The 14,827-nt window shown below is 45.4% G+C and overlaps 1 protein-coding gene across 1 annotated transcript in view; it reads left to right on the top strand.

Moving 5' to 3' along the window:
• Window positions 1-14,827, top strand: part of LOC123745182 (uncharacterized) — a 52,737-nt gene that overhangs the window by 8,111 nt on the left and 29,799 nt on the right. The window contains exon 3 of the mRNA XM_045725494.2: window positions 12,925-13,081. Within this exon, the coding sequence (XP_045581450.2) occupies window positions 12,925-13,081 (157 nt within the window). The remainder of the gene's footprint in view (window positions 1-12,924; window positions 13,082-14,827) is intronic.

Genomic DNA, 14,827 nt, shown 5'->3' with positions numbered 1-14,827 from the left:
TATTTTGTTTATAGTGATGATAGAAAATGTGTTCCGTTGGTAACTTCTGTGAAGTGTAACAGTGAATATCCCATCACCGTGATGCTGTGTTGCGAGCACTGGGATATATGGTAACTGTTCAACCCTTCACAGTGGGATATATGGTAACTGTTCAACCCTTCACAGTGGGATATATGGTAACTGTTCAACCCTTCACAGTGGGATATATGGTAACTGTTCAACCCTTCACAGTGGGATATATGGTAACTGTTCAACCCTTCACAGTGGGATATACAGTAACTGTTCAACCCTTTACAGTAGGATAAATAGTAACTGTTCAACCCTTCACAGTGGGATATACAGTAACTGTTCAACCCTTTACAGTAGGATAAATAGTAACTGTTCAACCCTTCACAGTGGGATATACAGTAACTGTTCAACCCTTTACAGTAGGATAAATAGTAACTGTTCAACCCTTCACAGTGGGATATACAGTAACTGTTCAACCCTTCACAGTGGGATATACAGTAACTGTTCAACCCTTCACAGTGGGATATACAGTAACTGTTCAATGCTTCACAGTAGGATAAATAGTAACTGTTCAACCCTTCACAGTAGGATAAATAATAACTGTTCAACCCTTCACAGTGGGATAAATAGTAACTGTTCAACCCTTCACAGTGGGATAAATAGTAACTGTTCAACCCTTCACAGTGGGATAAATAGTAACTGTTCAACCCTTCACCGTGGGATAAATAGTAACTGTTCAACCCTTCACAGTGGGATAAATAGTAACTGTTCAAAACCCTCACATGAGCGTTCCTGCCACACTCTCGCGGCGCCGTGAAAATAACACCAGCAAATAAAACTAAAAAATCACTGCCTTAAAAATCATATTTACTGTGAGACTTTGTAAAAAAAAAAAAAATCTATAAAACGACTTAATTTTGTGAGTAGTAGGACAGAAATCTTGATCACACATGCGCGCATGCATGCACGCATTCCTGTGTGTGTGTGTGTGTGTGTGTGTGTGTGTGTGTGTGTGTGTGTGTGTGTGTGTGTGAAAAAAATCAGTCGAGAGGCGGGGCCCGAAGAGCCAGAGCTCAACCCCCAGTAAGCACAACTTGGTGAATATATACACCATAAAAAGAATATCAGATCGAATAGCCGCAGTTTAGAGAGAATGGAGAAAGAGGAATTGACAAATATATATTAAAGTTCACTGCCGCCAAATGTTTCTTGTGACCCCTGAAACATTGATGACCTACGAATGTGAAAGGCGTACAAGTCACTGATGATTAATGATTGCTACTTTTGGTAAATATTTATTTTTGAAAATCGATGGCTATTTTTTACAAGCTGGTTGCAATTTTGCCAAATTGGTTGCTATTTGGCCAAATTGGTTGCTATTTTGCCCAATTATGTTGCTATTTTGCCAAATTGGTTGCTATTTTGCCAAATTGGTTGCTATTTTGCCAAAATTGGTTGCTATTTTGCCCAATTATGTTGCTATTTTGCCAAATTGGTTGCTATTTTGCCAAAATTGGTTGTTATTTTGCCAAATTGGTTGTTATTTTGCCAAAATTGGTTGTTATTTTGCCAAATTGGTTGCTATTTTGCCAAATTGGTTGCTATTTTGCCAAATTGGTTGCTATTTTGCCAAATTGGTTGTTATTTTGCCAAAATTGGTTGTTATTTTGCCAAATTGGTTCCTATTTTGCTAAATTGGTTGCTATTTTGCCAAAATTGGTTGTTATTTTGCCAAAATTGGTTGTTATTTTGCCAAATTGGTTGCTATTTTGCCAAATTGGTTGCTATTTTGCCAAATTGGCTGCTATTTTGCCAAAATTGGTTGCTATTTTGCCAAAATTGGTTGCTATTTTGCCAAAATTGGTTGCTATTTTGCCAAAATTGGTTGCTATTTTGCCAAATTGGTTGCTATTTTGCCAAATTGGTTGCTATTTTGCCAAAATTGGTTGTTATTTTGCCAAAATTGGTTGTTATTTTGCCAAATTGGTTGTTATTTTGCCAAATTGGTTGCTATTTTGCCAAATTGGTTGCTATTTTGCCAAATTCGTTGCTATTTTGCCAAAATTGGTTGTTATTTTGCCAAATTGGTTGCTATTTTGCCAAATTGGTTGCTATTTTGCCAAAATTGGTTGCTATTTTGCCCAATTATGTTGCTATTTTGCCAAAATTGGTTGTTATTTTGCCAAAATGGTTGCTATTTTGCCAAATTGGTTGCTATTTTGCCCACTTATGTTCCCATTTTGCCAAATCAATAACTCTTTTGTTTTCCAAATTTATAGGTTTGTCCCTATTGGTCTAATTTTTCTACAATAGGTAATGTGTCGCTAATTATATGTGTCACTGTAAGTGTGGTTGGTTGTATGTGTCACTGTAAGTGCCGTGGATGTATGTATCACATACGTATATGTATCACATGTCGTGGATGTATGTATGGGGAGCCGGTCGGCCGAGCGGACAGCACGCTGGATTTGTGATCCTGTGGTCCAGGGGTCGATCCCGGGCGCCGGCGAGAAACAATGGGCAGAGTTTCTTTCACCCTATGCCCCTGTTACCTAGCAGTAAATTGGTACCTGGGTGTTAGTCAGCTGTCACGGGCTGCTTCCTGGGGGTAGAGGCCTGGTCGAGGACCGGGCCGCGGGGACACTAAAACCCCGAAATCATCTCAAGATATCAAGATAACGTTGATGTGAGAGTTACGTTGACGTGAAAGTTACGTTGACGTGAGTTACGTTGTTGTGAGAGTTACGTTGACGTTCGAGTTTCGTTGACGTGTGAGTTACGTTGACGTGTGAGTTACGTTGTTGTGAGAGTTATGTTGACGTGAGAGTTACGTTGACGTGAGAGTTACCTTGTTGTAGGAGTTACGTTGACGTGAGAGTTACGATATTGTGAGTTACATTGATGTAAGAGTTACGTTGACGTGAGAGTTACGTTGATGTGAGAGTTACGATGTTGTGAGAGTTACGTTGCTATAAGAGTTACGTTGACGTGAGAGTTACTTTGACGTGAGAGCTACGTTGACGTGAGAGTTGTGTTGACGTGAGAGTTACGTTGACGTGTGAGTTACGTTGTTGTGAGAGTTACGTTGACGTGAGTGTTACGTTGTTGTGAGAGTTACAGTGACGTGAGAGTTACGTTGCTGAGTTACGGTGTTGTGAGTTACGTTGACGGGAGAGTTACGTTGTTGTGAGTTACGTTTACCTTAGAGTTACGTTGACGTGAGAGTTACGTTGAGGTGTGAGTTACGTTGTTGTGAGAGTTCCGTTGGCGTGAGAGTTACGACGTTGTGAGAGTTGCGCTGACGTGAGAGTTACGTTGACCTGAAAGTTACGTTGACGTGAAAGTTACGTTGACCTGAGAGTTACGTTGACCTGAGAGTTACGTTGAAGTGAAAGTTACCTTGAAGGGAAAGTTACGTTGCTATGAGTTACGTTGTTGTGAGAGTGGCGTTGACGTGAAAGTTACGTTGAAGTGAGAGTTACGTTAACATGAGAGTTACGACGACGTGAGAGTTACGTTGACGTGAGTGTTACGTTGACGTGAGAGTTACGTTGACGTGAAAGTTACGTTGTTGTGAGAGTTACGTTGACGTGAGTGTTACGTTGACGTGAGAGTTACGTTGACGTGAGTGTTACATTGCTGTGAGAGTGACAGGGACGTGAGAGTTACGTTGACGTGAGAGTTACATTGACGTGAGAGTTACATTGACGTGAGAGTTACGTTGACGTGAGTGTTACAGGGACGTGAGAGTTACGTTGCTGAGTTACGTTGTTGTGAGTTACGTTGACGGGAGAGTTACGTTGACGGGAGAGTTACGTTGTTGTGAGTTACGTTGACGGGAGAGTTACGTTGTTGTGAGTTACGTTGACGGGAGAGTTACGTTGTTTTGAGTTACGTTTACCTGAGAGTTACGTTGACGTGAGAGTTACGTTGTTGTGAGAGTTACGTTGAGGTGAGAGTTACGTTGAAGGGAAAGTTACGTTCCTATGAGTTACGTTGCTGTGAGAGTTACGTTGACGTGTGAGTTCCGTTGACGTGAGAGTAACACCGATGGGAATGTAACATTGGTGTATGCGTTACACGAACATGCGCGTCACATTGATGAAGGTGTTAGTCATTGACGAAGCTCTATAGAGAAATACATAAAACATATCAATATAGATAACCAGAAGGAACGGAATTAAGAAACGAAATAATGAAAAGGAAGGATTACGAACACATAGAAAACATCGTGAATGATGATGAGTCAAACTTATGAATGGTGAGTCAAACTTATGAATGGTGAGTCAAACTTATGAATGGTGAGTCAAACTTATGAATGGTGAGTCAAACTTATGAATGGTGAGTCAAACTTATGAATGGTGAGTCAAACTTATGAACGGTGAGTCAAACTTATGAATGGTGAGTCAAACTTATGAATGGTGAGTCAAACTTATGAATGGTGAGTCAAACTTATGAATGGTGAGTCAAACTTATGAATGGTGAGTCAAACTTATGAATGGTGAGTCAAACTTATGAATGGTGAGTCAAACTTATGAATGGCGAGTCAGACTTATGAATGGGGGACCAGTGGAATGAACAGCTTCACACACACACACACGAGGGTTTGTTTACTATCATTGCCTGCCTCTGCCGTAGTAGTGACAGGGAGCCATTAAACAGCTTGGTCAGGAGAAACAGCTAATCATGGCTCTTGGTCTGAGATTTATATGCTTATTCGGATTGGTTAATTCTCGCATTTCTCATATATTGTGCAATCTTTTTGAGTACTTAATCGAATGCATCTTGTATGGAACCGCCCGAGCTACAAATATGCTGTACATGCACAGGGAAAGTGGCTCTGTGAAAAAAGTAATTTTAGTTAAGTTCAGTGACACTATGTTAGCTTAGTGTCCGCTGAATTACCTGGAATTAGAAAATGGGAAGATTGAAAGTTGGATATATTTTTTTGTATTTGCAGATGTGGTCCCTATTTTGTTTAGTTTTGTCACGAAGGGTGTCACGAAGGGTGAGTTTATCATGCAGCGTCACTCATCCTGTGAGTGGACACACCGCCATAGTGACAGTATTGGGCAGCGCCACTCATCCTGTGAGTGAACACACCGCCATAGTGACAGTACCGGACAGCGTCACTCGTCCTGTGAGTGAACACACCGCCATAGTGAGAGTATTGGGCAGCGTCACTCATCCAGTGAGTGAACATACCGCCATGGTGACAGTATTGGGCAGCGTCACTCATCCAGTGAGTGAACACACCGCCATAGTGACAGTACCGGACAGCGTCACTCGTCCTGTGAGTGAACACACCGCCATAGTGACAGTATTGGGCAGCGCCACTCATCCTGTGAGTGGACACACCGCCATAGTGACAGTATTGGGCAGCGTCACTCATCATGTGAGTGAACACACCGCCATAGTGACAGTATTGGGCAGCGTCACTCATCCAGTGAGTGAACATACCGCCATGGTGACAGTATTGGGCAGCGTCACTCATCCTGTGAGTGGACACACCGCCATAGTGACAGTATTGGGCAGCGTCACTCATCATGTGAGTGAACACACCGCCATAGTGACAGTATTGGGCAGCGCCACTCATCCTGTGAGTGGACACACCGCCATAGTGACAGTACCGGACAGCGTCACTCATCCTGTGAGTGGACACACCGCCATAGTGACAGTATTGGGCAGCGTTACTCATCCTGTGAGTAAACATACCGCCATAGTGACAATATTGGGCAGTGTCACTCATTCTGTGAGTGAACACACCGCCACCGCCAAAGTGACAGTATTGGACAGCGTCACTCATCCTGTGATTGAACACACCGCCATAGTGACAGTATTGGGCAGCGTCACTCATCCTGTGAGTGGACACACTGCCATAGTGACAGTATTGGGCAGCGTCACTCATCCTGTGAGTGGACACACCGCCATAGTAACAGTATTGGGCAGCGTCACTCATCCTGTGAGTGGCCATACCGCCATAGTGACAGTACTGGGCAGCGCCACTCATCCTGAGAGTGAACATACCTCCATAGTAACAGTAATGGGCAGCGTCACTCATCCTGTGAGTGGACACACTGCCATAGTGACAGTATTAGGCAGCGTCACTCATCCTGTGAGTGGACACACCGCCATAGTGACAGTATTGGGCAGCGTCACTCATCCTGTGAGTGGTCACACCGCCATAGTGACAGTATTGGGCAGCGCCACTCATCCTATGAGTGAACACACCGCCACAGTGACAGTATTGGGCAGCGCCACTCATCCAATGAGTGAACACACCGCCACAGTGACAGTATTGGGCAGCGTCACTCATCCTGTGAGTGAACACACCGCCATAGTGACAGTATTGGGCAGCGCCACTCATCCTATGAGTGAACACACCGCCACAGTGACAGTATTGGGCAGCGCCACTCATCCAATGAGTGAACACACCGCCATAGTGACAGTATTGGGCAGCGTCACTCATCCTGTGAGTGAACACACCGCCATAGTGACAGTATTGGGCAGCGCCACTCATCCTATGAGTGAACACACCGCCACAGTGACAGTATTGGGCAGCGTCACTCATCCTGTGAGTGGACACACCGCCATAGTGACAGTACTGGGCAGCGTCACTCATCCTATGAGTGAACATACCTCCATAGTAACAGTAATGGGCAGCGTCACTCATCCTATGAGTGAACACACCTCCATAGTAACAGTATTGGGCAGCGTCACTCATCCAATGAGTGAACACACCGCCACAGTGACAGTAATGGGCAGCGTCACTCATCCTGTGAGTGAACACACCTCCATAGTGACAGTAATGGGCAGCGTCACTCATCCTGTGAGTGGACACACCGCCATAGTGACAGTATTGGGCAGCGTCACTCACCCTATGAGTGAATAAACTTCATAAGGGGCGCTAAACGATAGGTGCTGAACGCCCGCCTGCGGTGAACGCCGGCCGCTCAACGAGGCCACGAACGGAAGACATTAAACGCTAAGCAACAGGACCCGGGAAGCAAAAAAACGGGACCAAACGTCTGTTATTGTGAGTCTTGCTCCTGAGCTGCCTGTTGGCAACCCCTTCTCACAAGGGAGGGAGGGAGGGAGGAAAGGAGGGAGGGAAGGCAGGGAGGGAGAGAGAGAGGGAGGGAGGGTAGGGAGGGGGAGGAAGAGACGAGGAGGAGGAGGGAACGTGGTGAAGGTGGGATATCAGAAGAGGGGGAAGGTGCGAGTGATGGAGGGAAGGGAGGGACGACCCGAGTAGGATGGAGTGACAGGAAGGAGGATGTGGAAGGACGGGAAGGAGGGGAAAGAAGATGGAAGAGATGTGAGAAAGGTAGAGTGTGAGGGAGAGGCGGAGTGTGGCCAGATGTGTTCGTTGTTTTTTCTGTTAGTGTGTGTGTGTGTGTGTGTGTGTGTGTGTGTGTGTGTGTGTGTGTGTGTGTGTGTGTGTGTGTGTGTGTGTGTGTGTGTGTGTGTGTGTGTGTGTGTGTGTGTGTGTGTATGCGTGTGTGTGTGTGAGGTATCAGCTCCCATGTCTTTCTCTCTGACTCTAGAAGAATTTCATCTCCCAAATGATACCTTATATCTGGCCTCCTGCTCCCTACACCTATCTTCATTTCATTACATTTGCTTGGGTTAATCTCTAAACACCATTTGTTCGACCATTCCTTCAGTCTGTCTAGGTCTTCATGAAGCCTCAAGTAGTCCTCATCTGTCTTAATACTTTTCATAATTTTGGCATCGTCAGCAAACATTGAGAGGAATGAGTCTATACCCTCTGGGAGATCATTTACATATATCAGAAACAGGATAGGTCCAAGTACAGAGCCCTGTGGGACTCCACTGGTGACTTCACGTCACCAGGTCTCAAGCTTCATCTGAAGTCTCACCTCTCACGGTAACTCTCTGCTTCCTATTGCTTAGGAATATCCACTGGAGCACCTTACCAGTTATTCCAGCCTGTTTCTCCAGCTTATGCACCAGCCTCTTATGGGGTACTACGTCAAAGACTTTCCGGCAGTCCAATAAAATGCAGTCCGCCCATCCTTCTCTTTCTTGCTTAATCTTTGTCACCTGATCGTAGAATTCTATTAAGCCTGTGAGGCAAGATTTACCCTCCCTGAACCCATGTTGGTGGTATGTCACAAATTCCCTTCTCTCCAGATGTGTTACCTGGTTTAACACATCTTTTTAAACCTAGGATGAGGATGTTGTTGAGGATGGAGAAGATCCTCACGATCTTCTCCATCACCTTGCATGATATACAAGTTAAGGGCACTGACCTGTAGTTCAGTGCCTCTTGCCTGCCGCCCTTTTTATATTTTGGGACTACATTCGCCGTCTTCCATATTTCTGGTAGGTCTCCCGTCTCCAGTGACCTACTATACACTATGGAGAGTGACAAGCAAAGTGCTTCTGCACACTCTTTCAGTACCCATGGTGAGATTTCGTTTGGACCAACAGCCATACTCACGTCCAGATCCAACAGGTGTCTCTTGACCTCGTCTGTTGTAATTTCGGACCCCTTTCCAGGCCGCTTGGTTTACTGCCCCCTCTCCTAGCGCAGTGACCTCACCTCGTTTTGTTGTAAAGACCTCATGGAACCTCTTGTTGAGTTCTTCACACATCTCTTTGTCGTTCTCTGTATACCTGTCCTCACCCGTTCTAAGTTTCATCACCTGTTCTTTCACTATTGCTTTTCACCTGATGTGACTGAGGAGTAGCTTTGGTTAGTTCTAGGCTTTATTTGCTATATAATTTTCATACTTTTTCTCTTCTTTCGGAAGTTCCTCCATGCCTTTTGTTCAGCTCCTTTGCTTCCACACATGCCCTATTAAACCACGGATTCCTCTTTTGCTTCTCGGATTGTTCCTTTACGACCGGGATAAACCTGTTTACTGCCTCCTGACACTTTTGAGTGACATATTCCATCATGTCTTGTACGGACTTGGCTCTGAGTTCTGTGTCCCATGGTATATCCCTTAAGAAACTACTCATCTCCTCATAATTCCCCTTTCGATACGCCAGCCCTTTGTTTCCTAGTTCTGTTTTTGGAGAGATAAATCCCAGCTCTACCAGGTACTCAAAGATCAATACACTGTGATCACTCATTCCCAAGCAGGCTTCGAACTTAACTTCCCTTATATCCCACTCATTTAAGGTAAATATCAGATCGAGCATGGCTGGTTCATCCTTTCCTCTCATTCTTGTTGGTTCCTTGATGTGCTGGCTTAGAAAGTGTCTTGTTGCCACGTCCAGCAGCTTAGCTCTCCATATATCTGGTCCTCCAAGTGGTTCTCTGTTCTCCCAATCTATCTTCCCATGGTTGAAGTCTCCCACGATTAGTAGTCCAGATCCATCCCTGCTGGTGACAGAAGCTGCTCTATTATATTAATGGTGGCCATGTTGTTTCTATCATATCCCTGTCTGGGTCTTCTGTCATTTGGTGGTGGGTTATATATATGACTACGACTATAAGTTTTTGTTCTCCAATTACTACCGTTATGTAGTCACTGAAACTTTCACAGCCCTGAATAACCATCTCCTCAAAACTCTAGCCTTTTTTTTCTTCTCCAGGCCTTTCTTTTCACACACACTGTGTGTGTGTGTGTGTGTGTGTACGTGTGTGTGTGTGTGTGTGTGTGTGTGTGTGTGTGTGTGTGTGTGTGTGTGTGTGTGTGTGTGTGTGTGTATTTTAGGAAATTAAGCTGAGGGTGTTCTCTCTTCCCAGAGATACATTGGTCACGCGTTTTTCAGCCTTTGTATACATGAATAAATGAAGACTTTGGGTCCTACCGGGCTCACTATAGCCAGTCTTTCGTGGACATCTTGTTCTGATTAGCTAAATCTAAAACAACATACAAAAACGAAGACTTTGGCTCGTGCGTAAGTGCGTATTCTGGTAACGCATAGCTTAGCTCCTGGGCCGCCAGAGGTGGTTGAGCGGGCTTTGGGTCTTGCTTCAATCTCCCCATCACTGGGACTTAACATTTGGGCCGTATTCCACACCGTGCTGTTGTTGTCCAAGGTTCCCTGGGTGAATCACAGAGGAACCCATTATAGGTTAGGTAATAATTGTAATTACGAAGCAATAAGATGCTTATCTTAAGATACTAACAAGGTTAGGTAAGGTCGGTGTTTTCTATGAATCTTTTTAAGGGTATCTATTATGTTAAGTATGTCACCTATGCACGTAGTTCATAAGTCAATATTGACTTATTAAATTTGCGAGAACGGGTTGCAATTTGGTCATATAGTGGGGTGACGTTTGGCACCTGTTGTTAGTGCCTCGCTTTGTGCCTCTTGTTAGTGCTCTGTTTTGTGGCTCTCCTTAGTGCCTGTAGTTTGACCAGTTGGTCTTCTTGAGAGTACCTGGACGTGGTGGTGGAGGGGAAGCTGGAACTCTGGTCGGACTTGAGAACCGAGTTGAGTGATGTGCTGGTCTTGCTTCGTCAAAGGCCACGTTGGTCGTGTTTGTCGTGTATGGCGAAGGCCTGGGATGATGGTGGAGTGGTGGAGAGGTGGAGAGGTGGAGAGGGGTCTTGGAGTGGTGGAGAAGGGTGGATAAGGGGGGGGGGATATGGATGGAGTATCCCACAATACCTGCGCCCCAAAATACATGCATCCCAAGACACCTGTGACACCTGTGTCCGTGCCTTCAGAAATACCTGAGTATGCGCAGGAGCCTTGAGGGATCCATGTATCCCTCCAGTGTCCCAGGAAGCCAAGGGAATTTCCTGGGTGTCCTGGTGATGACCTCAATGCCCCAAGAATGTCCCAGAGTGTCCCAGAATGTTATATCCCAGGTATCCTAGCAAAGTCCTGAAAATGTCCCAGATATGTTCAGTGTGTCAAAGGAATGTCCCGACTGATCTAGGAACCTTCTAGGTATTCCAGGAACATTCTAGGTATCCCAGGAACGTTCTAGGTGTCCCAGGAACGTTCTAGGTGTCCCAGGAACGTTCTAGGTGTCCCAGGAACGTTCTAGGTGTCCCAGGAACGTTCTAGGTCTCCCAGGAACCTTTTAGGTGTCCCAGGAACGCTCTAGGTGTCCCAGGAACGTTCTAGTGTCCCACGATTCTCGGATTATCTTAGAATTTCCATGGAAGTCCTAGGACTTCTTAAGAGTTCTTAGGACTTCTAACGATGTCCAAGGAATAAACTAGAAGATCCAGGACTAACCTAGGAATCTTAATAAAGTCTTAAGGGTCTCAGAACAGTCCTAGGAGTCAAAGGTTTGTCCTAGGCGCCCCCATAAGTGTCTCCGGGGTCCCAGGAGTGGTCCCAGGAGTGGTCCCAGGAGCCGCAAGTGTGTCCCAGAAATCGCAGGAACATCTTAGAGGACTTCATTAACATATTAGAGGAACAAGAGGCACTCAACGGGCTGGGGTGAGGGAGGGAGGGGGAGGGGGGGGGAAGGAACACCCCCACCCCGCTCTAGATGGCCACTGCCCATCTAGATCTCGCTTCCTACAGGTCGGCGTTCAATCCCCCTTCCTTTCCCCCACGTTCCATCCCAAATCGTTATCCTGACCCCTTCCAAGTGCTATATAGTCATAAGGGCTTGGCGCTTTCCCCCTGATAGTTCCCTTCATGTCTGGGGTTCAGTTAAGTAGTGGGGGCTGTAGGGGGTTGAGCTATGGCTCTTGGGTTCCGCCCGTCAACTGTCAATCAACTCTATCGATGTGTTTACGATGTAAACACATCGTAAAATGGCAGGTAAAAGAAGGTTGGGTAGTATTAAGAAGAGTGACAGCTGCAGTTGCCTGTCTATAGTGAGTTATTCCCAGTTGACTCAAATAATATTTCTTGTAGTTAGTGAGCGTCTGGTTATAACAAAAAATTAAGTTTTATTATTAAAAGTTAAAAAAAATCTAAAAGCAAGAGAGTTAGAGAAAGGGCAATCTGGAGAGGTAAATATACATTCTTAAATACATATATATATATATATATACATTCATCCATCTATACAGGCAATGATACATGTATATCCGGCACAGACACACATTCAGGGAGGCGAGAGAAGAGTCTCCATCTTGGTTATCACAGTGACCATCCTGCTATCGTAGGGTCCAGTGTTTGTAAATAATAGATTTATCTTGTAATTACAGTGTAGTGTACTTCATGAAGATAGACTGGTTTCGTGTTTTACCACCCCCATACACAGCCTCCCCCCCCCTCCCACACACAGTCATGCACACCTGTACACAATCACACACACACCTGTACACACACACACACACCTGTACACCATCACACACTCTCACACACACACCTGTACACCATCACACACCTGTACACACACACACACCTGTACACCATCACACACTCTCACACACACACCTGTACACCATCACACACCTGTACACACACACACACACCTGTACACCATCACACACTCTCACACACACACCTGTACACCATCACACACCTGTACACACACACACACCTGTACACCATCACACACTCTCACACACACACCTGTACACCATCACACACCTGTACACACACACACACACCTGTACACCATCACACACTCTCACACACACACCTGTACACCATCACACACCTGTACACACACACACACACCTGTACACCATCACACACTCTCACACACACACCTGTACACCATCACACACCTGTACACACACACACACACCTGTAAACAAACACACATCTCATCACGTGTGTGTGTGACTCCTGCTCGTCTACAGTGACCTCCTTGAGTCTATCCATGTATCAATATCTCAATTTTATTATGATTTTTGTCGTTTTTTATAATCTTCCTTCACCTCAAATATCTTTAACTGATCGTCTTCAACCTTCTATATTCGTGCACCTCTTCCTTACCGTTCATTGTCTTCTCTCTCTCTCTCTGCTCCTGGACGCTCACCATCTCACCAGACGTGGTCTCTCCCGCAGACAGTTCCTGTTGACGAGGGAGAGGAGGAGCCGGGTGTTCCTCAAGGCGAGGAGCTACCACTTGGGCCGCTGGTTCATCGCCCACTTCACCCACCCGTACCCCTCCAAGGACCAGAAAGACCAACTCGCCACCAAGACCAATATGACCAGGAATCAGGTGAGAGACCGTGTAGATGTTTACACGCCACTCGATTGATTGCTAGTTTAGTTCATTTATTATGCACCCCATACCCATCTTGTGGGGGGTAGAGGAAAGGGTTACTGAGGCACATAATGGGCTCAGGGACTGAACCCCACAATTCATTTAGCTAAGCAAGTTACAATCTTGATGAGCTAGTTACAAAATTCAGTATAAGTCGTCACATCAACAATGGGTTCGAGGTCGACCACAAGTACAGGTTCTAAATTAAGCAACTGACATATGTGGAGAGCTAGTGTCACAATTGATATGTTTGTCCTGCACACCGCCCCCCATCCAGTGGGCAGCGGTGGATTGGTTACAATCACTTAGTTACTACCTACAGTTAGCAAACTGGGGATATTTGGCAAAAATTTCTGGTAATTGATTGATTGATTGCGATCGAACTTTTCTCAACTAACGCTTGGCTCGCTTCCTCAGCCCGTCCTCGTCAACAAAGGCCGAATGGTCGATAATCCAGCCTATCAACCCCCCCCCCCCCCGTTGTTCATGCAACCCGTCCTCAGAGCACGTCCATTCCATCCAGCGCTCAACCCCCCCCCCCCCCAAAGACAGGGTTGTGCGCCATCAATTTGAACACGTTGTTCATTCAAAACAGGAATTTTCTCAAATATAAATTAATATTGTTATATATTAACATATTGTGCATATTTAGGCATTGGTTAGGTTAGGTGTTTTAGGCTCTGCTGGTGGTTCTTTGCGTTTGTAGTACGTAGTTGAAGCATTTACAGCATTGTGATTTGAACCGAAGTCGTCGGCGAAGCACTTGTTCGAGAAATGTTCGAAAGTCATCAGTTGTGAGTCGTGTGTGCAGCGTTTTTCATTCATAAACACGGGGGGTTGGCTCCTGCATGGAATGAACGTCTAACTTTTGTTGTGGAGGACGGGCTGCTGCAGGGACGAGAATAGTGTGAAGACGGGTTGACTTCCGAGCAACACAACAGTCCAACAGTTGATGTGTTGCCTGTAGGAGCGGGGCCCGGGGAGTGTGGGGGACCCACAGTCACTCTCACACCACTTTTATGTTTCTGGCATTTATAACTGTGGATGTGTGTGTGTGTGTGTGTGTGTGTGTGTGTGTGTGTGTGTGTGTGTGTGTGTGTGTGTGTGTGTGTGTGTGTGTGTGTGTGTGTGTACTCACCTAGTTGTGCTTGCGGGGGTTGAGCTCCGGCTCTTTGATCCCGCCTTTCAACTGTCAATCAACTGGTGTACAGATTCCTGAGCCTACTGGGCTCTATCATATCTACATTTGAAACTGTGTATGGAGTCAGCCTCCACCACAGTGTCCACCACATCACTGCCCAACTCCACCTGTTAACTATGCATTCCACCTGTTAACTACTCTGACACTGAAAACGTTCTTTCTAACGTCCCTGTGGCTCATTTGGGTACTCAGTTTCCACCTGTGTCCCCTTGTTCGCGTTCCACCCTTGTTAAATAATTTATCTTTTTCTACTCTGTCAATTCCTCTGAGAATATTGTAGGTAGTGATCATGTCTCCCCTTACTCTTCTGTCTTCCAGTGTCGTGAGTTGCATTTCTCGCAGCCTGTCCTCGTAAGTGATGCCTCTTAGTTCTGGGACTATGATGTTGATGGTGTCTCAACATGTTGTTGGTGTCTCGCAAATTTAATAAGTCAATATTGACTTATGAAATATGTGCATAGGTGATATACTAAACATAATAGATACCCCTAAAACGATTC

Source organism: Procambarus clarkii, chromosome 10, assembly GCF_040958095.1.
Source record: "Procambarus clarkii isolate CNS0578487 chromosome 10, FALCON_Pclarkii_2.0, whole genome shotgun sequence".
NCBI lineage: Eukaryota > Metazoa > Arthropoda > Malacostraca > Decapoda > Cambaridae > Procambarus > Procambarus clarkii.
Note: the sequence above shows the minus strand (reverse complement) of the source record. Positions and strands in the feature narration are given on the sequence as shown.